The sequence below is a fragment of the Strix aluco genome, chromosome 15 (assembly GCF_031877795.1).
Source record: "Strix aluco isolate bStrAlu1 chromosome 15, bStrAlu1.hap1, whole genome shotgun sequence".
NCBI lineage: Eukaryota > Metazoa > Chordata > Aves > Strigiformes > Strigidae > Strix > Strix aluco.
In genome coordinates, this window is record NC_133945.1 from 7,365,987 (window position 1) to 7,390,099 (window position 24,113).

A 24,113-nucleotide genomic window follows, 5' to 3' on the forward strand; every position below is an offset into this window, starting at 1 on the left:
GGCAAGGAACCCACAGCTTAAGTTTCCTTTGCATCAACTATTTGCTGGACAGCTTCAAATAATAAGAGAGCTCTAGGGGAAAGAAATACCGTCACCTCTTCTCAGGTAATACAGGAATAGAAAACAGGGCTGAACTGGCCATCAGTCAAGGTCCTTGAGTAATTCTGTGTCTCCATAAGCCTCATAGGTGCCAACCGGTGACTAAACAGCATAAGGACATTAACAATTCTATTACAATGCCGTTGGTCTGTAAACAGATATACTGGCAAGAGGAACGTGTATTGCAGATTAGCAAATTTGAGCTGGATCTTCCACCCCTCAAAGTGAATGGCAGTGTTCCCACGGACTTCTGTGGTGCAGATCAGGTATTTGTGTGCAAGCCAGCAGCTAAACAGATGATACAATAGAAGCACACTGCATTACAAAAGCAGCCAGTGGAAGATAAATAGCAGGGGTGATGCACTCACTTGGATTTCTCACTGCAGACTTGTACTTCTTTCCTGCTGGTTGCAGATGCTCCCGTCCTTCCCCCTCCTTAAGACTGGTTCTGCAGTTATTAAACCAGGACCCACTAAGCCCAGTAAAGCAGGAGCTAGTTCAACTTTAGTTCTGTGTTCAAAATTAGGTTTTTGGTTTTGAGTATTATGGCACTCCATAGGGCTGGAGGTGTTACTGTCTGGTTTGTCTTCAGCATGAATATGGATTTTGCAGTCTGTACTTGCCATGCAGCTAAAATAGATGCTTTCTGCAATTACCACAGAGATGTGCCATTAGGTTTCTCTGTTGCAGGAGGTTTACTCTTCTAGATGGGTGGATGTGTAAAAGTAGCTTCCATTTCCTGTCCCCTGAACAGATGACTAAAGACAATGACTAACGTTTGCTCAGTGCCTTCCCCATGAAGGAACTTCGAGCACATCACTAGTGTATAAATATCTCTATGCAAGACTGTATGTCAAAGAGAAGAGATTAACGTCCAAGGGTGAATTTAGCCAGTCCTCAATGTCCTTTCCTCTCTCCCAGTCCCAGCAAAACTGTAACTCCACTCTCTAAATCCCAAGAAACAGTGAGCAAAAGAAGCTTCCTTTGGAGGGCAATGAGTTCCAAGTCCAGGCAGGGCTGAAGGCATCTTAAAAGGTTGTGACATTTGCCTTATGCCTTTCACTGTGGTGGGGGTGATCTTATTGCCAACAACATTTCATCTCCATTTGGTGGAGTTCCTAGAAGACCCAAGGAACAATGTCCATTTTGAAGAGTGATTTCTGTAGCTGTAGCTGAGCATTCACCTCGTATTCTCTCTCCCCTTCTCTCCAGAGATGAAGATGTACTCACTTGCTGTCACCCCAAATGGACACCTGGAGGGCAGGGGAAGCATGCCACCTCCTATAATCATGCGCACTGCTGCCACACCAATGCCCACACCAAAGTGTTCCCCACACATGGATTCAGTGCACACTTTTGTGGACTCAAGGAGGGGGAGTAACGCTTCGCTAGACCCCTTGAGCTACGATCAGAAGTCCTTGGTAGGTTCCTGTTGCTAACAACTCTCCCTCAGGTGCCTGCAAGTGGCACAGATATGTGTGTGTGTGCATGCACACACATTGCTGGAAAATAAAAAGGAGGGTGATAGAGGTGGGAAGTATGTGGAAAGGCAGGAGGAGAACAGAGTCAAGAGGGTGTGCTCTGCTAGGGCAGGACAGCGGCAACGTAACAGTCAAGGACAGTGAGTATGTGAAGAGGGAAGACAGGGATGTACTGGGATTCAGTGTTTTCCTGCCTAGTATCTGGTTGGAGGTCCATGCCAAGCCACCTCACTGGAGAGACACAACCTGAGACAAGTCCTAAGTTCATGCAGTTATTCCAGCAAACCCCTCTGAGGAGGAGCAGACATCTTTTGCCAACCATACTTGCCATTTTGTGGTGACTTGGAGAAGCTGTCAAGTGTTGCTGTGAGGGTGAGGCCTGTTTCTCCCCACAGTGTTTTAGGGTTGCATCTTGAATCCACCTTGTGTCAAGGGAAATGAAGCGTTTGTCCTTACCAACACAGCAGCTGAGCTCCAGTTACAGTACAGCAGCCCCGTTGGAGGGGAAACAGAGGAAACGAGGTATGAGCTGACCGATTGCACAGCTCATGGAGCAGAGATCTGGCTGGAGCTGACTGTTTTGGCAACTGATTGCATTTTGCCTGCAACGGGGAAGAGGGAGGGCAGCTCTGAAAACAGAGGGAGCAGAGTTAATAGACAAAGTGGATTGCTGCTGCTGCTTATCTGTCCCATTCCTCTGCTCTGTAACTGCAATATCATGTTCAAATCAAGGCAGCGGACTGTGAAAGCACTTCACACAGAGGCAGAGCCACTATCCCTTTTGTAAGCTGCTTAGTCAAGGTAATGCTTTTGAAAAGAAAATAGAGATGACTGTTGTTTGCCTTGGGGTTTCATGGGATTGTGAGTTGCTGGAGAGGGTTGTTCATGGTTTGAATCCTTTCTCTGAGAGCACATCAGTGCCACCAGCCAAAGGAAGATGAAGCAGTCAGAGGAGAGCTGGCCAACACTGAGAAGGAGGAGGAAGGCAGGCAGTTTGCCTTGTTTTGTGCTGGGAGGAAGCCATGGAGGGAGAAGTTTTCCTTCTAGCTTTACTGCTCTGACCCTAAGTGCTCTCATCCTGGCAGCTACCTGCTAGCCAAAGTGCACTGACACACTGATCAGTGCCAGAAATTTGCTGTAGGAGAAAAACACTCATTCCACCTCCTTATGCAGCAAATTGAAGAGAAAGTAGTGCAAATAGGGTGACTCAGGTGCCAGAGCCCCTTTGGAAGCCAGAGAAGTTGTGTGCTGAAACCACTTGAACATGAGGAAAGAAAACACCACTTCAGCAGTAGTGTCTTTGGGTTCAGTTTTTATGCACAATTAATGTTGTGCATTACATTGAAAGGTACTTCCAGGACAGTAGGAGGTCATACAGCGCAGAGGTTCGTTAGCTGTGCTACAGGTGTAGTTCAAAGGGTACTTTCAGGGTGGGATTAGCTGGGTGCTTGGCCCCCATCTCAAGGCATTGGCATGTTGAAATCAGAGCAGTGAGGAAGGCTAGAAGGGGAAGACATGACTTGCAACAAGAAGAGTCTTCCAGTCTGGGCAAAATGCCATATCCTTTCCCTTCCTCCTGCAAACAAACCCCCAAATGTCTTTTTCCTCTCCCAGTCCAGCCTCCGCAGTTCCCCTTGTGCCAACTGGGGCACCAGCAGCAACTGGGGAAGCCGACGCTCAAGCTGGAATAGCCTGGGCAGAGCCCCAAGCCTCAAGAAGAAGAACCAGTCAGGAGAAAGAGAGTCATTGCTCTCTGGAGAGGGAAAAGGCAGCACAGATGACGACTCCGATGACGCCAAGTCCAGCACGGTCAGCAGACCCTCGTTGCACCGCCGGGCAGAGTCCCTGGACTACCGCAGCTCCCTGGACCTGCCTGAGCTGCTCCAGTTGCCCACCATGCGCCACTCACTCAGTATCAGCCCTGTGGCCGTTCTGCCTGCCGAGTACCAAGACTGCAACGGCAAGATGGTTCACGTCCCCAGCGAGTTCTTCCTGCGTGTCGACGGCCACAAAGAGGATGCCATGGACTACGAGGATGACCTGGACGATGTGAGTTGAGGGGGAGATTGGGCGCTCACGCATTAAGTGGCTTTTCCACTCCAAGAAGGCTGATTAAAAATCAGGCTTTGAAATATGTTACTGCCTAATGGCTGGTGTAGACAAAACGAATCCAGATCTGAGTGATGGGCATCGACTTCCAAAAAGGGTTTTTTTTATTAATGGGTTGGGCTGTTACCTTGCAGTGATCTCTAACAAGGTAAAACTGCAAGGGGTTGTGCATGCATTTGCCTAGTTTTTGGATGGGTTGAGATTGTTCCCCTGGCCCAGGACGCCTCCAGAAATGAGTTGTAGACAGAACAGATAGCTTATGTCTTTGCTCACAAGAGCTCTTTGGCATCTCGAAGGCTTGAAAGCCTAAAAAGAGTGTTCTTTATTTAACTTTTTGGTTGTTTGAGGCCTCTTTGGTTTTGACACAGCTTTGGATCTCAAAATGTTCCCTGGCTAGAAACTCTTGCTTTGTTATGTTCATATCACACTGTAAAGCAGCCCCTTTCTTCCACCCCTCTCCTCCCTGTTTTGTTGGACAAATGTGACAATGCCTGCCACATCTCTGTCCCAAACGCCATGACTCCCAGCAGGCACTATGAATTGCCATGTACCGCCCCCTTTCACAAAAGGACTGTGAAAGTTGAAGAGGCAGGAAAATAAAAGAGGAAGAAAAGGTGTTTCTTCTTTTCTATCCAGAGTTACTGCTACCGGATTCGTAAAGTCCTGGAGCCCTACAAACCACAGTGGTGCAAGAGTCATGAAGACTGGTCCCTCTACTTGTTTTCCCCACAGAATCGGTAAGAAATCCCAGTGAAATGCCAGCCCACCAGGTTTCTGTGGTAAAGGAATACTACATTTCTAGCTAGCCTTCCCTTGAGAAAAATCCTTCTCTGATGCAGAAGCACCGAGAGTTTTAGAAATCCAGTTCCTGATTTTTAGGTAATTTTTTCTGTTACATGTGGGCAGAATTGTTGTATGGTTCACTCCATGCCTGTCTAGGACGAAGGGTGGTTTAACCAGCTTTGATAGTAGCTGTTACTACATCTTGTTTACTGCATTGATAATAATGGCTGAAGCTTGTGGAGAGACTAGCTCACCACCTGGGCGGATGCTGGTGGCACAACTACTGAAGACTTCCAAGGATGTGCCATTTGGTTGGGAGTCTCTTGCTGACCCAAACATCTCTCCCCACCATTTCTTCAGGTTCCGAGTGATGTGCCAGAAGGTCATTGCTCACAAAATGTTTGATCACGTGGTGCTGGTCTTCATATTTCTCAACTGCATCACTATAGCGCTGGAGCGGCCAGACATAGACCCACACAGCACTGTGAGTACCTGAGTCGTTTTCTTCCTTGATGCAGCACCTTCCTTCTTGATGCAAGACCCTGCAAGATGAAAGAAGTTTGTTTTCTAACATCTTGAAATAACTTGCCTGGTTTTGTTGTTCTATGTTTTACAGGAAAGGATATTCCTAAGTGTTTCTAATTACATCTTCACTGCAATCTTTGTGGCTGAAATGATGGTTAAGGTAATTACATTCTCATCCCATGGCCCTTAGTGAGGCCTGGCAAAGACCAGATCATGACCTAGTTATGATCTGGGTGAAGATTTAAACGTCTCTCTTCTCCTGGCTGTAGGTGGTAGCTCTTGGCTTTTTCTCTGGGGAGAACACCTATCTGCAGAGCAGCTGGAATGTCCTGGATGGAGTCCTGGTCTTTGTATCTATCATTGACATTATTGTCTCCATGGCATCAGCAGGTGGAGCAAAGATCCTGGGTGTCCTTCGTGTTTTGAGACTTCTGCGGACCTTGAGACCTCTCCGGTACGTTCACCAATAGCGTTGCTGAGTTTTCTTTGTGTTGATAGATCAAGGAGTTTGAAAAATGCAAATGATCCATCAAGGTCTTGCTTAATAACACAGAAAGCCGAAACACAGTATGGGTAGAATCATCTTTGGGGAGCTCTTATCTAGTGAAGCTGTTTGAAAACAGTGAAATTAGTTATAATATAAATCATCTTCTCCAGCATGGAGGAGTGGATGGAGTTTGGGATGAGAGGTGTTATCGTACTCAGGCAGTTAGTGCAGTGAATGCCTCCTTCACGCTGCATTTTTATCACCATTTTACAAATCAGTCTGGCTCCTTGTTAAACTGCACAAACTCAGAGTCATTCCAAAGCAAAGAGGTCGTGTTGACTGGGAGAAAATTTGCAATTGAACAGGTGCTGACAATAATTTGATAAGCTTCAGCATCTATACCTGCTCTCCCATGCCTGCCTATCTAACATTGCTGCAAAACAATTTAGCTCTCAGCTAGGAGGAGGAAGGGGAGACACTTTCAGTATTTGAGAAGAGGAATAAAGAGAATTTGTATTTTGTTTATGATTATGCAATAACAGAGTGTTAATGCTTGGGGGATTTTTATCAGCTTATGACTCCTGTTCTATTTCCATCCTGCTTGGCAAGGAACACGAGCCTTTTTTCATGAAATTTCAGGGGAAATAAGATAGGCACCTCCAGAGACCTGTAGGCTTTCTGATGAGAAGCTGCTTGCTTATGAGATTAATAGGAAGAGTCAGTCTTGTTTAGGCCCGTGACCACAAGAACAACAGCTATTTGTCTGCTCCGTATTATTTCCTTAGTGACAAGCAACTTTGTGAGTGTTTCTGTCTCCTCTCCTGCTCCCACTCTCTGTTCTGCTGGTGGCATCAGGGTCCCCTTGCAGTGCTGGCTCACCCCGAGCCACTCTGGGTCACCCTGGACAAGCCTTGGCCTGGCAGTGCCACGGGGCACCTGTCTAACACACATAACTAGGAACAGAAATCAAGGCATAGCTAATTCATAAGTAAACATAAGGAGGAAAAAAAGGGAATTGGTCTTGGAGAATAACTGAGCCAGATCCTATTAATAGAGAGGAATTCATCACCTCTCATGACGGCTTCACTTATCACGGCTTCTTCTAGGATTACTCCAGAGACCATTCCTAACACTTTGTAGGTGCAGTTCAAACTGCCATATTATTTGCTGCCAAACAAGACCCTATTGAAATGCTTTGTCCCTGCAGGATACAGCTCTCCTCTTTCCTCTGTGTTTGGCAGGCATGAAAGCATCATTAGCCGTGCAAGCTCAAGCTACCTGCAAGGACTCATACCCTCTCCCCTCTACAGGCCCCTCCTAAAAAAGCTTTGATGTTCTTCAGTCAAAACACCTGCCTTCCCAGAAAAGCTTGCTTGGGCTAGTTATGCTTCTGTGTGCAAACACATTTTTCAGGCACCCATGGGAGAGCCATTCTCCAGGCACTCATGCAGGAAAGCCAAACACTTGTTCTCCATAACACCTAAAACCTGTTTCAGGCCGTGCTTAGAGCGTGCCTGGCCTCTCACAGCCAGAAAGCAAGCAAGTTGCTCTTTAATGGGATGACCCTTTGGCTGTGGAGCTGTTGATCACAAGTTCCTGTTAGCTGAGAGTCAGTTCAGGAACTAATTAGGAAACAAATTGAAATTACTTTGTTTGAAAAGTTGTCATGGGGCCCAGGCCAGCAGGGCGGGTGAGCACTTATGTCTGTAGAAAGAGGAGAAGACATGCTCTCTAGTAGCGCTGTGAAGCTGTTTACATGTGTTGTGTTAGGAAGCAGGCTCCTGCCTGGTGTGTGCCACTCTGCTTGGATCAGAGAGACCTCAGAGGGCGTCAGCTCTCTGGACTGAGGTACAAATAGCCCTGTAGTGGGAACCTCTCTGATATTCTGCCCGTAGTATTATTCCCTCCTCACTGTTAACTAGTAAGCAATTGCCCAAACCCCTGCTGACAGGATGTCTTTACGCTTTTTTAATTCCATCTAATGTGACTGCGAGTGTTCTGGTTGTCCAAATAAGTCACTAATCATCTCTGAATGCTCCCTGCAGGTAGAGGAGGGTTGTGTTAGCTTTACTGCAGCCCAAGCAAAGGAGGAAAAGCAACCATATAGTAACAGGGCATGCATAAAAATTAAAAGCTTTATTGTTTTACCATTTTTTCCAGAGTCATCAGCAGAGCCCCAGGTCTGAAGCTGGTGGTAGAAACCTTGATCTCCTCCTTGAGGCCTATTGGGAATATTGTTCTCATCTGCTGTGCTTTCTTCATTATCTTTGGGATTTTAGGGGTCCAGGTAGAGTATTTCCCTCACTATGGCCATCTGTAAGTGACTGCTGCAAGAGGGAAGCTGTTTTTCTCACCACCTGGGGTTAAGGTGGAAATAATAAGCTTAAATCTCTCCAAAGGAAGATTTCAGTTAGGTGTTAGGAAAGAAGAGCCAGGCCCCAGGAGAAATGCTCTGGGTTGGCATCTGCTCATTAGAAGGTCCTCAGGATTAGAAGAGCAGACCTCCCTGATGAAAGACACAGCACCAACTAAGCCTGCCTGAGGGTAGGAGAAGGAAAAGACAAATTCCCAAGATCCCTCCCAGCTTTATGTTCTAGGATGTATTTAATATCTCTTCCTCAGAGTGGAGATTGTCATCCTCCAAACAAGGCAGGGCAGGCCTGCAGCATCACCTTCCTTCTGTGTCTGAGGCAATACACAACAATGTCTCAGGACCTGAAGTTTCACCAGAGGTGTTTTCCTGCTGTGTGTGTTAAGACAGGTATCTGAGCTGCAAGGCCCGACAGGCAGACAGGACACACAATACGGAGGATTCCCTGTCCTCTCTCCACCTGGCTGAACGCAGTGACTCAAGGAATAGGGGAAAATGGCAACAAGTTCTTGCCCAGCGCAGCAAGCGCGTTTCCTCTGAGACCACCCCACCTTCCCAGGTGCCCTTGCATAATAGGTGTGAGGCTCTGCAAGTGGAACTGAACAATGACGAGGACAACAGCTCGTCTAGCTTGGAAGGGTCACCAAGGTTAAATCGGTCTACGCCTTGTGTCAAAACCGCTTCCATAAAGAAAAAAAGACATGTTGTTGTCATAGGAGACTCTCTCCTGAGGGGAACAGAGGCCCAGTATGCAGACCAGGCCCACTTCTTAGGGAAGTCTGCTGCTTCCCTGGGGCTGGGGTCAAAGATGTGAAGGGAAAGCTTCCTACCCTGGTACGGCCCTCAGATTACTATTCATTATTGATCTTCCAGGTAGGCAGCGATGAAGATGCAACTAGAAGTCCAAGGGAAATCAAGAGAGACTTCGGGACCTTGGGATGACTGGTTAAGGGCTCAGGAGCACAAGTGGTGTTCTCCTCTATCCTTCCAGTTGCAGGGAATGATGAGGGAAGAAAAAGGAAGAGCCAGCAGATCAATATGTTGCTTCAAGCCTGGTGTCACCAGCAGAATTTGGGGGTTTTTGATCATGGGTCATTTTACACAACACCAGGCATCCTGGTGACAGACTTGTCTCAAAGGGGGAAAAGGATCTTTATGCAGGAGTTAGCAGGCTCACTGAAAGAGTTTTAAACTAGATTTGAATGGGGGAAGGGATAAAAACAGGCTCACTAGAGATAAGCCTGGAGGCAGCATGCCAGTGTTTGAGGTCTGGTGTGCTAGCAAGGTCCTTCTGTCTACCATCTCAGTGGAGGTAGGGGATGGAGAGCCATGTGACAGCAAAGACAAGGGTTATTGACTGCCTGAGGACAGACATTGGCCTGTTTAGGAGACTGGTTGACAGAGTTCCTTGGGAGACAGTCCCAAAGAGCAAAGGAGTCCAGGAAGACTGGACGTTTTTCAAGAAGGAACTCTTAAAGTTGTAAAAGCAGGCCATCCCCATGTGCCAAAAGACAAGCTGACAGGGAAGAAGACCAGCCTGGCTGAACAGAGAGTTTTGACTGGAACTCAGGAAAAAAAAGATTGTTTATGACCTTTGGAAGAAGGAACAGGCCACTGGGAGGAGGGAGGTCCCAGTGAACTGGAGGTTAGCAAATGTGACACTCATCTATAAGACAGACCAGAAGGAGGATTCAGGGAACTGCAGACCTGTCAGCCTGACCTTGGTGCCAGAGAAGGTTATGGAGAAGATCATCCTGAGTGTCATCACGTGGCATGTACAGGACAACCAGGCAATCAGGCCCAGTCAGCGGGGGTTTATGAAAGGCGGGTTATGCTTGACTAACCTGATCTTCCATGACAAGGTGACCTGCTTAGTGGGTGAAGGAGGGAGAGGCTGTGAATGTTGTTTACCTGGACTTTAGTAAAGCCTTTGTCACAGTTTCCCACAGCATTCTCCTGGAGAAACTGGCTCTCGTGGCTTGGATGGGTGTACTCTTCAGTGGGTAAAAAACTGACTGGATGGCCAAACCCAAAGAGTTGTGGTGAATGGAGTTAAATCCAGTTGGAAGCTGGTCACAAGAGGTGTTCCCCAGTGCTCGGTACTGGAACCATTTCTGTTTAATATCTTTATCAACCGTCTGGACAAGGGGATCAAGTGCCCCCTCAGTAAGCTTGCAGACACCACCGAGTTCGGCGGGGTCCTGCACTTGGGTCATAACAACCTCACGCAACGCTACAGGCTTGGGGAAGAGTGGCTGGAAAGCTGCCTGGCAGAAAAGGACCTGGGGATGTTGGTCAACAGCCACCTGAATATGAGCCAGCAGTGTGCCCAGGTGGCCAAGAAGGCAAATAGCATCCTGGCTTGTATCAGAAATAGTGTGGCCAGCAGGACTAGGGCACACAAGACATTGAGGTGATGGAGCATGTCCAAAGAAGTGCAACGAAGCTGGTGAAGGGTCTGGAGCACAAATCCTGTGAGGAGCAGCTGAGGGAACTGGGGTTGTTTAGTCTGGAGAAGAGGAGTCTCAGAGGAGACCTTACCGCTCTCTACAACTACCTGAAAGGAGGCTGTAGTGAGAGGTGGGTGTCAGTCTCTTCTCCCAAGTAACAAGCGACAGGACAAGAGGTTGCACCAGGGGAGGTTTAGATTGGATATTAGGAAAAATTTCTTCACCAAAAGGGTTGTCAAACATTGGAACAGGCTGCTCAGGGGAGTGGTGGAGTCACCATCCCTGCAGGTATTTAGAAGACATGTAGACATGGTGCTTAGGGACATGGTTTAGTGGTGGACTTGTCAGTGTTAGGTTAATGGTTGGACTCAGTCTAAAAGGTCCTTTCCAACCAAAATGATTCTGTGATTCTAGTCTATGAATTTGAACTTGGCAAGCAACTCTGCTGGGGGGAAGAAAGATAAATCAGGGGACAGACTTTTCAAAGCTGCTTCTTTGTTTTTTCTTTTTTTGTTGCTTCTCAAATACAGCTTTTTAAAGGCAAGTTCTACTACTGTGATGGTCCTGATATAAAAAACATCACTACGAAGACTGACTGCACTAACGCACGCTACAAATGGGTTCGGCGGAAGTACAATTTTGACAATTTGGGACAGGTAAAGTCCTCATTGCAGGGATTTTCTGTACCAGTTTTTAAAGGATGAGCACTTAAAATGCATTCCTTGAGGAGGGTGTGGAACCTCCAGCATAGGAAGTTTAGAAGAACGATGTAGGCATTCATCTGTCAGAAGCAACCCTCATTGGGTAAAAATGGATCAGGTCACCTCTTGATCTCTTGCAGCCAGACTTCCTAGGGTTATACGATTCCTTTTTTGTAGGATAGTGTTGTCTTAAAGACACTACTTTTGCATGCAGTCCCTCATGTATGGACTTGAGCTGTCACTTTTAATCTCTTGACTTCTAGCTGTTCTGTTTGCAAATAAGGTCCTTTATACTGACTGAAAAGCAAGACAGCCCATAGTAGGAACTGGGGTGTATTACTGCTTTTTAAAACCCCATGACATTGTGCCAGCCTGACACTGATTTTAATCATGCTTTGCTGATGAGAAAGCCTGATGTGTCTGAGCAAAAGTCAGCCTATATGTGAGGGAAAAGGAGTATTACTGACTGTAATTTGCTCACTTTTAAGCCAGATACAGAAATAGGTAAAAGCAAGCCACAATATGTTGCATTTCTTCACCAGCTCTGGGCAAGATGATGTGTTGTGAGCTGTGGATTGGTTTTGCTGAGCACTGTCTGTTGTTAATTTCTTTTCTGGGGACTAAAGTGCAAGACCAATCTTTCCTGTTTGTTTGTTTGCTTATAGGCCCTCATGTCCTTGTTTGTCCTCTCCTCCAAAGATGGTTGGGTGAACATCATGTACGACGGTTTGGATGCCGTGGGTATTGACCAACAGGTAAATGTACTGCCCAGGCCACATGTGTCACTCTCAGAAGTCTCATGCCTGGGTGACTCTGGTGTTTTTGAAGTCCCAGGAAGGAGCAGAGCTCCAGGACCCCCTTGAGGTCCCGACTGCCCACTGGGCTGCCAAGGTTCTCCCTTCTCCGCTGAGTAGCTTTTACAGTGGCTTGTAGTACACAAACAAGCACTGATGGGGCTTTTAATTAGAATGATTAGGTACTTGAGGAGGGCCACACGTGCCATTGCACTGCAGCTTCATGGAAGGTGTGATGAATATGAGCAAATCTCACAAGATGGGAAGCAACCAGTAATGTTGTGAAAGAGGCATTAAGTTTGTGTGCTACGTGGCATTTGCAAAGGAAAGTCAAGAGTCTTAGATGAGTAATACCCTATCGTAGCTACAGTAACACTTCATACTTAAATTTTCTCCTGCTTCTGAAGATCCTGTAACAACTGAGAAACATTAACCATGAGCACAAATCTCAAAAAAAATAAGCTGGAGCCTATTTTTGACTAAAATGATCTTGCAGGTGGGATGATGCACTTCCACTGAGATTTATTTTAAGCTGTATGAAATAAGCGCCAAAATAATTAAATCCTGTAAGCCAAATTGTGGAGGCTAGGGTGGGTTTCACAGCAAAAGCAAAATTCTAGTCAGTGAGAAAATGAATGAGAAGAAACTGTTTTGGGAAAAATCTCCTAACTCCTCCCAACCCTCTCCTCCTTCCCACAAAAGTGTACTGTGCTGTCTTGTTGTTACAGAGTGCCCAATATTCTGGCTTACACACATCTTATCTGTGCCACTTCTCTCTTGTTTTTTAATTCCCCACCTCACCAGCCCATCCAGAACCATAACCCTTGGATGCTTCTCTACTTCATCTCCTTCCTGCTCATCGTCAGCTTCTTCGTGCTCAACATGTTTGTGGGGGTGGTGGTGGAGAACTTTCACAAGTGCCGACAGCACCAGGAGGCAGAGGAGGCCCGGCGTCGGGAGGAGAAGCGGCTGAGACGCTTGGAGAAAAAGCGCAGGAGTAAGGAGATATACCTGTCTGGTCGGTAGACTGCGTTACAAACCAAAATCTTTCTGAGCCCTGCCTGCTCCCAAAGCAAGACTTTCATTTTCCTTTGGTTTTGTTTCCATGGGATTCAAGAGGCTGTTTTGCTTCGTTACCTCTTTGGCGGTACCTTAAGTCTCGGGTTGCCAACACCCTGGAATTGTCCTCTACCAGCCTGATGTAAAGCATTACCTGTTTACTTGGCTGGGGAGAAAATCCTCCTCCAAGCAGAGTCCCCTGTCATGCTCTGCAAGACAGAGGTGTCCCAAACACCGAGCAGGAGCTCGTGGTGTGACTGAGGGACGCAGTAAACAGCTGCAATGCTTACTGTGTGCGTGAAGGCCAGTCCCGAGGGTAGCCCTGTGGCTTAATGTGCCGCTTGCATCTGATGATGGTGGTGGTTTGATTTATTAATTCTTTTCTTAGACAAAATGTGATGCTTTTTAGAGTCCTAGCGCATGGCCCCGCATGCCACAAACATGCTGCATGAGGACGTGAACAAACTGACAGTCCTGGGGAGAGGAGTGGAGCCCCAAGATGGGGCTGTCCAGAAAATTCTTCTCTGAAAGATGTCCATTACAAGAGATGCTTGCCCCATCAGAGGCTGGGGGAGCCCTTCACTGCTGAGCAATGTACTGGGACTCGGTTTGTCCTTGCAAATAGTCAACATGGAAATACTGGCCACATGCAGGGCTATTAGGGTGCAACAGAAGGCCTTTAGCTGATATCTGCTTCTTAGTGGATCTAGTAGTGACCATCAAACCAGAACAGAAAAACACCTGAGCTTGTGCTTCTTTCCTGACCCCCTTCCCAGGGGTTCTCATGTATTAATTCTCACCTCCACTGCTCCTTGGCAGGCTCCGTCAGGGACAAGCTGCCTATAGCATCTGGTGGGTATTCCCGGGGAAACTGCCAGGAAACTAGCCATGCCAACTTCCCAGCCAGTTTTAGTGAACAGGGATAGCCTGCATTAGATGCTGGCAAGCATTTTTTAGAAGTAAGTGAGAGAATATGGCTTGGCCACTGCAATCAAAGATGAGCTTAGTCGGGAATAAGGTTTGAGTGCTTCTGGCCCTGCTTGCCGCAGCAGTCCTGTGGCTCTTTGCCTAGCACTGTGCTGCCCTGTGTAATCTCCTGTAAGGACCTGATACCTCTTTGTGACAAATAGCTAGTTGTCTCCCAAACGCCAAGCCATAGGTGTCCATTTTCAGCTGGGAAAACTGCAGTTAGATCAAATAGTCTTTTGCCTGGCTCTACGGACATAGCAGTCCAAGGCTTTGGTAGTAGAAACCCCAGCCAGTTTCCTCCATCCATGCACACTTGAGACAGAAGGCAAGCAGCTATATATCTTGCAGCTCCTCTCCTGCTCTTGTGGTCCACTTTATTAGAGCCATGGGAGACCGCAACACTAAATGTCTGCACCATGGTCTCCACAGGGCCTTAACGACAGACTGACCTGACACCACAGTGAAGGCCAAGCCCATTTCATTTTAGCTAGTTGTGAGTGAAGTAGCTGGGTTAAAATGAAATCTAGATCAAACTAGCCAGCCTCAAACTGACGTTGAATCTCTTCAGAGATTTAGAAGAGTTCAAATGCAATTTCATTTCCCTTTTTCTGTTTTGGTTTTTGAGTTTGAGGTTCCAGCTAGGATTAAAAGTGGAAATCCTGAAGGCAGCATTTCGAGCACAGTAAGAGAAATCAGTTTCAGGCTCTCAAGAGTCCTCCTGCTTGTGCAGTATTTCTGCCCCAGTGTGATGATCCAAGAAGACATTCAGATAAACTCAAAGTTTATATGCAACAAAAAAAAAGAAAAAGCATATTTACAAAGAATATTAAGCATCCTTAGAGAAAATAGACTGGGGAACTGGTAAGAAGGGATAGCTTAACCACAGCCAGTTGCTGTTCCTGATTAGTAAATAAATCTTATTACAAACCTGTCTGTGGCTTGCTGCTTAGACACCAAAAAGAGCCAGTGCCTGTCAAAGTGATGGACTCTGTTATATTGCCCCTCTTTATCCAGCTATCTCAAAGGATAGAGTCAAGGAGATATTTCAGACGGCAGACTTAGGCATTGCACAGTTGTGGGTTGTAACATTTCACTGAGAGTGAGCAGGGAGGAGGACAGCTTTCTGGAAGGCGATCAAGTCCAATATAGCAACTGAGAGGCTAAACGTTTGGCCATGTGCTGGGCTTCCAGGAGGTGACCTCAGAGTGTCTGGCTCTGAGATCTACCTGCCTCTCTTCAGCAGGGACAGCTTGACATCCAAATTTGAGTTGTTAAGGTGAAATCAAATACCTGATACGCATTTTGGAAGATTACTGTTTACATTTTAATGGATTTTTTTTTTTAATTTAAATGGGAGGAGTTTTCACCTCCTGGGTAATTTAGAAGATGATGGATTTGGTGAAAAAAATGTGGCAGACTCAGAAAGATGTGAGATGTGGTTGGTGCCGTGCGTGGCAGAGTCTCTGTGGGGGAGGGAGGGTCTGTGTGCACATGCAGGCGTGGGATGCTGCACGGTGACAGTGGGCTGGCCAGCTTTCCACTCGCCCCAGCGCTATGTGTCTCACCCACACAGAGGAGCAGGTGAGAGGCCAGTTGCCACGGGGCAGGATGGGCACAGGAGACCAGCAATTCTGCGGAGAAACAAGGAGCCTATGTTGGGAAGTCTAGCAGAGAGCCCTGCTTTTCTTTCAGCTGCCATTTCTAGTCTTTGACCTGAAGAAACCAAAAAGGGAAGAAGAATTAGGGCTGTTAACAAGAGTAAAGTCCAGCATAGCTAACAGATGTACTTACTATCTGAGCAACGCCCATCCATCTGGACTTGCCCCGTCTGCCTGGCATTTTGTCTTTGTCTCCTGTCTGTAATGTCCTCTGTGTGCAGCAACCCCATGTGTGTTTCTGTGTATTGAGGTCTTTGGGCATCTGTAGGTACCTATACACACAGAAACGCACCATTGAGCCGTAGTAGGCTTGGGCTCAGGCCCGGAAATGGGTTAAGCCTCAGCTTATGCCTGGATGGTCCCATGGAAGCAGGCCTTGGGTACGAATCCCAGGCTCTGCAGGCTGGGTCCAGGAGTTGGACCCTGCATGCAGAGCTGTGAGCCTGGCAGAGGGATTGCTCCATGGAGGACACAGCCCTGCAGCAGGACACAGCTCCTCATCAGACCTCATGCAGGTGGGGTGGGGAATCATCACATATCTGTTTGGGGGGTACTTTTTAGGCCTCTCAGGAGTCTGGCAGGAAGGTTCATCTCAGCCCACATCTCTGCTGTCAGACACCACCTCAGATCTTTCCAAAAAGTTTCTTGTTCCCCAACTGAGATCCACTTTGATGAAGGGACTGGCACAGGATGGCACCCCACACCCCTTGTCATCATGTCTTGACTCTCTCTGCTACTGTGACAAGCATCACTCGAGGCACCAGCAACGGAGCTCTTGGGCCCAACGTATCAGCAAGGCACCGCCACCATGACAGCAGCAGCGGCCATAAGGCCCAGCCTTCATGACTGGGCTGCAATAGACTCAGCTGAGACCAGGGCCAGCCCTGAAAGAAGGCACTGGGTTTGCCAGTTAACTCTGCTCATGTGAGAAAAGAGGGCAGGGGGTTGAATACACCATAAAAATGCATTTGATGTGGTTTTAAAGACAGAACTGCCCAGCATACTTTTTCACGTGAAGGTAGAACTTCAAGATGAACTAGAATATTTTTCTGACGCGGTCACTACCTCCATCCACTATATCTACTATGTAAATAAGTGTAGTGTAATTTAATAATCCTGCAGCTCCTAACCTTTTAATGAGGTTCTCAGAAGACACAGACCGAAACCAGCCTCCCCAGATTAAAGTTTTTGATTAAAACCACATGGATCAGCTTGATCTCCTCTGCGTTCAGGATATGGGGCCAAATCCAACCCGCCCATATCTGCCATGAAGCCAGCAGCTGTTGGCCCAGTGAGCAGAGCGTGAGGTCAGGTCGAACGCAGGCAGTGCTCTGAGCTTCAAAGGCTGTGAGCGGGGACTGGGTGACACTGTGTGCCGAAAGCAGTGCAGGCAATGCTGGGAAAGCTGGAAATGCCTGACAGCCCAGGGAGCCCGGAGCTGGGGAGCAGAGAGTGCCTTTCAGTAGTGTAACCAAGTCACTAAGGGAAGTCCCAAGTCGCCTTGGGAAGACCCCAAAAACTGAGAACTTGGAAAAGGAAATGCTTTTTCCTGATTTCCACTCTGTACGAGAGGAGTGTGGCCACAGCCGTGTTCCCCTTGAGGCATTTCCCAACACAGAGCTCAGTGTCTGGACGTTGTAGAAGGAAGAGGCCAGTTTTCTTTTAAGACCCAGCAGAGATGCCTTTCAAAGCACTGACTGTAAACCTTTCTCTCTAGGGGTGAGCGATCGTGGGCAGCACACAGTGGTATTTAAATTAGTCCATCCTCTCAGTGCCACAACCATCTCTCTATTCAGCAGAAACATTTGAGCTGTAACTAAAATTTTGGGCACCACATATCTGAGTGTTTAGTATTTCCAGCTAGGGAATTATCAAATGATCTTGCTTATTTTTCCAGGCAGCTGCAGGTATAGAGCTACTTTGTGCCAAGCATGCATATAAACCCATTAGGGCTTTCTAATGTTTCATGCAGAGGAGAATAATGGAGGAGCTGCAGCTAGCAATTGTAATGCCAACCTAAATGCTTTTAAGCTAGGAGACAGTGCTTCATTAATTTTCACGTCAGCAGAATCACAAGCAAAGAAGTTTAAATACTCTGCAGAGAGGTGAGATTCAAACATTAGCCAACATCTAGAAGTAGGGGCGAGAAAGGACTGTGGTTTTCCTTTTGCATATGTTGATGGCTTCTCCTTTCCCTCCTGCATTTCCACCAATTCAAACCATCAGCTGCAGCTGAAGGGATACTTGTCTGTGTCTGATATAAGTCTGCTAGTTGGCTGATTGGAGTCTCATCCGAGAAACCATTTCCCTGGAGAAACCAGGCACAGGTTGCATTTTGCCTACTGTAATTAACGATGCATTAAATCTCCCCTGTTTGCTGTGCCCACATCCCCATGCTCCGTGGTTCTCCTCACGCAGGTTTTCCTGCAGACCCCACGTCTCTGGTTGAGCAGGCTGTAGCAGTACATATGTGCAGTGAACACTTAGACCCAAACTAGGGAGAATAACATAGTATATTCTCACTAAGAGGTAAAAATATGTGTCCGAACTGAAGGGAGGTCAGAGCCACTTGCTGTGCTGTTGACTGAAGTAAAACTTCTGTTCCTAAAGGGAGTGGGAACAAACAGTGACCCAGCAGAGCTGGGGGCCTTGGAGCTCTGAAACGCAGCCTCTCTCCTGCTCGGAGGGGGTCAGAGCTGCAGTGAAGCTGTGTGGCTGATTTCTCACTGCTTTCACCCTGCTGCAACCCCTCTGCCTTCATGGGATTGTCCTACCCAACACCAGCATCGCCGAGAGCAGAAGCTGGCCTGTCCTTCCTGTGCCCCCCTGTCACTACCGTTAGCCTCGCATGAGCGGTATCTCCTCTAATGGACATTGCATGGTTACTGCACTGAGCATGGCAGTGTCATTGCATGTGTTTCAAAATGTTGCCAACTTTATCCCAGACTGTCCTTGTATGTGTCCCCCCAGAAGTTTCTTTTTCAACTGTTAACGTGGCTTCAGGGGTGTAGTGCATCCTAAATGAGTGGGGCATTTCCTAGAGCTCCCTCATCCCAGGTCAAGTTAAACCTGTCCCAAGTTTTCTGAGCAACCAGTTGACCAGGCATAGCCAGCGCTGAGCACTGACAGAGTGTACAGACTAGCCAGCGTGCTGCTAGCCAGTGTGTTCATACCCTGCCCAACTCTGCAAATGTTGTTCTGAAATCCATTAATCAAGTGATTAGTCATTAATAAATAGTCCCTTAATGGATGCTTGACTATTTGGAGTATTCTCAGACTTTCCAACAAGCTGATTTTTTGCATTCCCAAGAAAAATTTAAAAAAAAAAAAAAAAGAAAAAGTATGTCATAATCCTAAATGCACATGAAAGCAAATTGTACAGACTTAAATAAATATTACACTGCAATGTTGTTACTATTTTTTTATTTTTTAGGCACACCGGAAGGTTATCGGAGCTCAGTAGCAAAGACAGCCTTACCAGTCCAAGATGACTGGTAGGACTAAAGCACATGAAAGCAACAGAAAAATGTATTGAAAAACAATTGTGCTTGCTTTCATCTTGTTTTTCCACACCCGTTAGCAGAAAAAATAAGTCTAGGTGACCCTGGTCAGAAGGAAATGTTTTTCAAATGCCTCCACTCCACTTTTAAGTACCAGAAAAAATAGTAGTTGAAAGAGAGCAACAGATTCAGTTTCCCTTTATCCAATTTATTTTAGGGTTTTGGACTCTAATCTGGCATCAGTTGCACTACCAAAAAAAAAAAAAAAACCACCACATTTCAAGAGTCACTCCATCTGAAAGATATTAGCAAGAGAAGAGTAGTGGAAGATATATTTCAGGAGCGCACAGAGTACTTTTGAACTTATTTTCCTCCTGATTTTTAAGGTGAAGCAACTCTTTTTTCCCAGCTCCTCATGCATTTAAAGCTGAATTTGCTGAAGCATTTGCAAAAAAACCCTCTCTGTTAAGAACAATCCTGCTCTGACTTAGTATGACCTAACATGTCTCTTCCACTTGCAAAATCTACAGTAATGCTGACTTTGGCCTTAAGTACACTCTTTGAATATTTACATTTCTTAACTTTGAAAAAAATTTGACTCCATCTGAGTGCCCACAGCCATCTTGTGGTCACAGTCTAATTTAAGAGAGACACACGCAGTAAATACAACTCTGTCACGGGGCAGTGTCCAAACACTCTCCTTGGAACAGCCCTGGGAACTTGGTCATGTGCAGAAATGTCCCCATTTCAAAGAGAAGAAAGGAGGAGTCATAACCAGAGGCAGAAATATAAAATTCATGTGGTCATAGCCTGAATGGTTTTTTAGATGCAACCATGCCCTTGGTTTTATATTTCCAGATGAGCTTGTGCTGATAGTCTTTGTAGAGACAAATGCCAAGCTCCATTGCCATTGATGCTCTCCCATGTGCTACTAACCCTCACGCATGTGTCCTTCTTTGCCACAAGCATCACTATGTTTTCTTTAGACATTTAAAATACACCAAAAGCCTTCTCTCACAGAAGCTAAGCTCAGGTTATGTTCTTTTCTTTCTTACATGGAACGTTCTTGACATCAGCAGGATTAGGAGAGTTATATATCCGAGTTCAGACCGATGAGACCTACCCTAAGCCTTTTGTCTAAACTGGAGTTGAAGCTTTGCTGCGTTTGAAGCTTTTCTCCTGGCTTTGGGTCGCATTTCCATCCTGCTTCTCAACTTTTCTGGTTTGTGACAAGAGTCCCATTAAGTGAAAAGGTTGTCCTCTAGCCTGAGAGAAGAGCAGTAAGAACAGAGAGCACTTGGGAGAAGAACAGGCCTGGCTGTCAAAGCTGTGGAGGTCCCTTCTGCAGGCACAAGAGGTTTGGCCGAGCCTGATAACCCCACTGTGGTTCTTGAAGGTTCTAGGTAGAAGCATTTGGGCATTTCACGTGGCTTGCTTGAATCAGCTCTCCCACGTGCTGAATCTGGGCATGTGTAAGACACGACCACAGGCCGTGTTGTGATGGCTGCCAACCGTGCAGCAGGGCCTGCGTTCACTGCGTTGCCTTTCTTTGTCTTTTCCTGCAGAAGCCCAGCGCAGGCCTTACTACGCTGACTATTCCCCGGCACGGAAGTACATTCACACCCTCTGCACCAGCCACTATCTCGACCTCTTCATCACGTTCATCATCGGGGTCAATGTCATCACTATGTCAATGGAGCACTACAACCAGCCAAAGGTAAAGTCACCCATCAGTGTGTTGGCCATGAAACACACCAGCATGGTGTAGCAGAGGACCTGAGGACCATACGCTGTTCCCTTGGGATGCTGTTGACCAGTGAGGTCTGCAGCCAGCCCTGCTTCCCTGGAACCATTCCCTGGTGTTTGAAAGCCTCAGCAGGCTCCAGACTCAGCATCGCAACCTGTCTAACTCTAGGCCAGCTCTATCGTTCATGAGTCGCTTGCCTCGGCCAAAAGCTTGATTTTCCTGCTCTTGTATAAAAAAGACAGAGAATAAGGCTAATGGAGAGTGAACTAAACTTTTACTAGGAAAAGACCAGTCCAAATATTTCTTCTCCTGATCCCAGGCGTGACTGACTCTTAAACTGTGAAACAGTCCAGAGTTTTAGAACATTCCACTAACAGATACAAACATGAAGTTAATGCATGCAGAGCAACGTTTCTTTTCCTCAATGAATTTAGAATAAACCAACTCTTAACTACAACCCTTTTTTTCTTTATGTATCATAAAATCGTTCTTTCCCAAGAAAACCCTTGGCATAAATCATACAGCCTGTCCATTTGCCACGTATATTAATCTTCCATTGCATTATCATCCACGGAGCTCTAGGCTCAGTGTTTACTTTTCTAGTATTGCATGATCTGCCAGGTAACCTGCAAATGCCTCCTGGAAGCTAAGCCAGAGGGCACCAAGCCACAGGGTAACGCCTGTGTGTTTTACGCCAGCTGACTGTGCGCTGTTCTGCCCCCATAATTCCTTTGCATAACAGCCATTGTTTCGCATGCAAATGTTATTTATCCAGATTAGGTCTTATTTATACTTGTTTTATGTTCACGTAGAACACAGTGCTTTAAATCTGAATGCAAAACATCACAAATTTTATGAGAATTCAGGCTTGGGCAGTGTGCTTGAGATGGAATAGTAAATTGTCCCACATTCTTTTAAGTTGCCATTTTATTTTAGGCACTGGAACAAAAATAGTTATAGTAGTGCACTGAGGAATGCCAACATCTAAAAAACTTTCAGCTCTTGTTCCCAAAAAATCAGTGCATGATCATCCCACATATCTGGGGTCAGCAAAGCACAGTCATCACACAAATGTGATGAGGAGAGCTTTCCTGTGGCCTGAGGCTTCCTCTGCGAACAAAGCAGACATTGCTTTGCAGAATCCTCTATTGCATTTTATTTCCAGTTGTGTCTGTTTTGATGCTGATTGTTGTCATTTTCTAGCTGTAAGAGACCTGTACTGCATTTAACTAAATTCCCCTTCCCTCCTCTCCCCAAATCCCTACCCAACCAAAGAGCTGTTTCACTCTGCAGCTATCTATTTTAAGGTCCCAGCAAGATTCTTTTGCTATTGTTGGCCTCCAGCTCCAATGAAATCCATTATAAACACTCATCATCTTAAAGTATAAACACTGCGGATTCCTGACTTCCGAGAGCAGCTCTATAGAGAGCGTGAACATTGCACCAAATATGGACATACTTTGCCCAGCTCTAGAGATGTAACATTTTTCAAGAAGGCAAGATTAAATCCATTTCCAACGTTATTTATTTTTCTGAGTGTTTTAAGCAAAGATGTTGTGCTAAGGTTTGCCATGCTGGAATAAAGAAATGATCCATCAAGTGTTTTATTCTACCCAAGGCTAGGCAGTTCAGAAGAAGTAAACTTTACTAGATGGAGAAGGGGTAAAATTTTCTTTCTGACCCAGACTGAACAATTTGTGCACTGAACTTGGAGGATTGATAGCTCTTGACATTTTTAGCACAACTAGTATTAGTGCTCATGAGGCTTTTGTTTGCATCTGTGTCTAATCCTTTATTTGAGTTTTGCTGTGTGATTTAGTGTGGTTTTGTGAGCTCTGCAGACTATGAGGACTTTACTTCTTACATCTCTGTGCCTATGCTACCTTTGTGCCTGCCAGTCCCTCTGCAGGGACTCTAGGAAAGGACAGCTGGGGCTGGTCTAACTGGTGTCTCTCTTTCCAGTCCCTGGATGAAGCCCTGAAGTACTGCAACTATGTGTTCACCATAGTTTTTGTGTTCGAGGCAGTTCTGAAGTTGGTGGCATTTGGTTTTCGAAGGTTCTTTAAGGACAGGTAAGAGTATTTTAAACTCCTGTGTATTTGGGATAGAGCTGTGTTGACCTAGTTTTAAAGCCAGATGCTGGGTAAATGTAGTGTTACTATGATTGTACTACATGCTGTGTGCAAGGAAGAGCAAAGGGTTGTCTCTCCATGGGTGCAAACTTTATAGTGTAGGAACTAAAAATTCTAAGAACTGCTACTATTGCTTTGCAGAAGGACTTCAGGAAATCTTACAGAATTCTAGATACATTCTTTCCTGCAGAATCTACCTCTGCACCAGGTCTGACCGGCTCAGCTTAGAGGTCAGAAACAACCTGTTAGCATCAATCCAGTCCTCAGAATAGTAGTTTTGGCAATCTAAGGTCACAGAGTTCCTCAGAACAAGTCTCCTTTTCAGTCCAAACCAGTCCTTTGATAGATTGCTGGCTTTGTAAAGCCTTTGGCAGACAGAGGTAGTTGTGTTCAGCCCCGCTGCCTTCAGATCCCAGCTGCAGAGACCTACTATCTTATTCTGCCTCACACTTAGCCAGAAGCAAATGTGTAGGAAAGCACGTTGTGGTCTGGCAACTTGCTGGGGAGCAGGGTAAGATTGGACCCTTTTCCACAAGATCAGCTTGTTTGCCTCATTTGTCCTGACTGAGTGGTTGGACGTTGCTATGAGCAGTGTCACTTATGAGGGAAATTACGTAGGAAAGACACTCAGTTTCTTCACGCCTTACTGTCTTTCTAGTGCTGGTGTGGAAGACCCTCTGCAAGTGTTAGCCTAAAAATCAATGGAGATACACAAGTGGAGTAATTCAAGAGAGAGGTGACATAATATGGGAGCAGCTGTATTGCGTCACATCAAAGGTCCCTCTAGCCTGGTGTCTTGTCCTTGAGAGTGGCTCCAAGTGGATAGCAGGGGGACAATGGGGACCTGGAAGTAGGCAGGGACACTTCCCTGTCACAGCCTACAGCAGCCTTGGCTCAGAGGCTGGCTGTGCCAGCTGCAGGGAGTTGAATTTGTACCACCTAGAAGACCATGAGACCAGATATGAGAGAGGAGAGGCATTTGGGATTTTTTTTGTGCTTGTTATTTACAGATAATTCTCTACTTTCGGGTGCCTGTCCATGTATGATTTCTTTTTTTGTCCTTCCTCTCTTCGTCTGTTAGGTGGAATCAGCTGGATTTGGCCATAGTTCTCTTGTCAATTGTGGGGATCACGCTGGAGGAGATTGAGATGAATGCTGCACTGCCCATCAATCCAACAATAATACGCATCATGCGGGTGCTGAGGATAGCGAGAGGTATGGCCTGTGCTGTAGGTCTCCAGCCATCCC

General features: G+C 46.3%; 1 protein-coding gene across 1 annotated transcript in view; it reads left to right on the forward strand.

Moving 5' to 3' along the window:
• The window catches only part of CACNA1H (calcium voltage-gated channel subunit alpha1 H), a 128,208-nt gene that overhangs the window by 80,175 nt on the left and 23,920 nt on the right, over positions 1-24,113 (forward strand). The window contains exons 14-26 of the mRNA XM_074840953.1: positions 1,312-1,520; positions 3,195-3,629; positions 4,326-4,426; positions 4,833-4,956; positions 5,089-5,157; positions 5,267-5,451; positions 7,645-7,771; positions 10,836-10,961; positions 11,672-11,761; positions 12,605-12,797; positions 20,552-20,703; positions 22,696-22,805; positions 23,947-24,080. Coding sequence (XP_074697054.1) covers positions 1,312-1,520; positions 3,195-3,629; positions 4,326-4,426; positions 4,833-4,956; positions 5,089-5,157; positions 5,267-5,451; positions 7,645-7,771; positions 10,836-10,961; positions 11,672-11,761; positions 12,605-12,797; positions 20,552-20,703; positions 22,696-22,805; positions 23,947-24,080 — 2,055 coding nt within the window. The remainder of the gene's footprint in view (positions 1-1,311; positions 1,521-3,194; positions 3,630-4,325; positions 4,427-4,832; positions 4,957-5,088; positions 5,158-5,266; positions 5,452-7,644; positions 7,772-10,835; positions 10,962-11,671; positions 11,762-12,604; positions 12,798-20,551; positions 20,704-22,695; positions 22,806-23,946; positions 24,081-24,113) is intronic.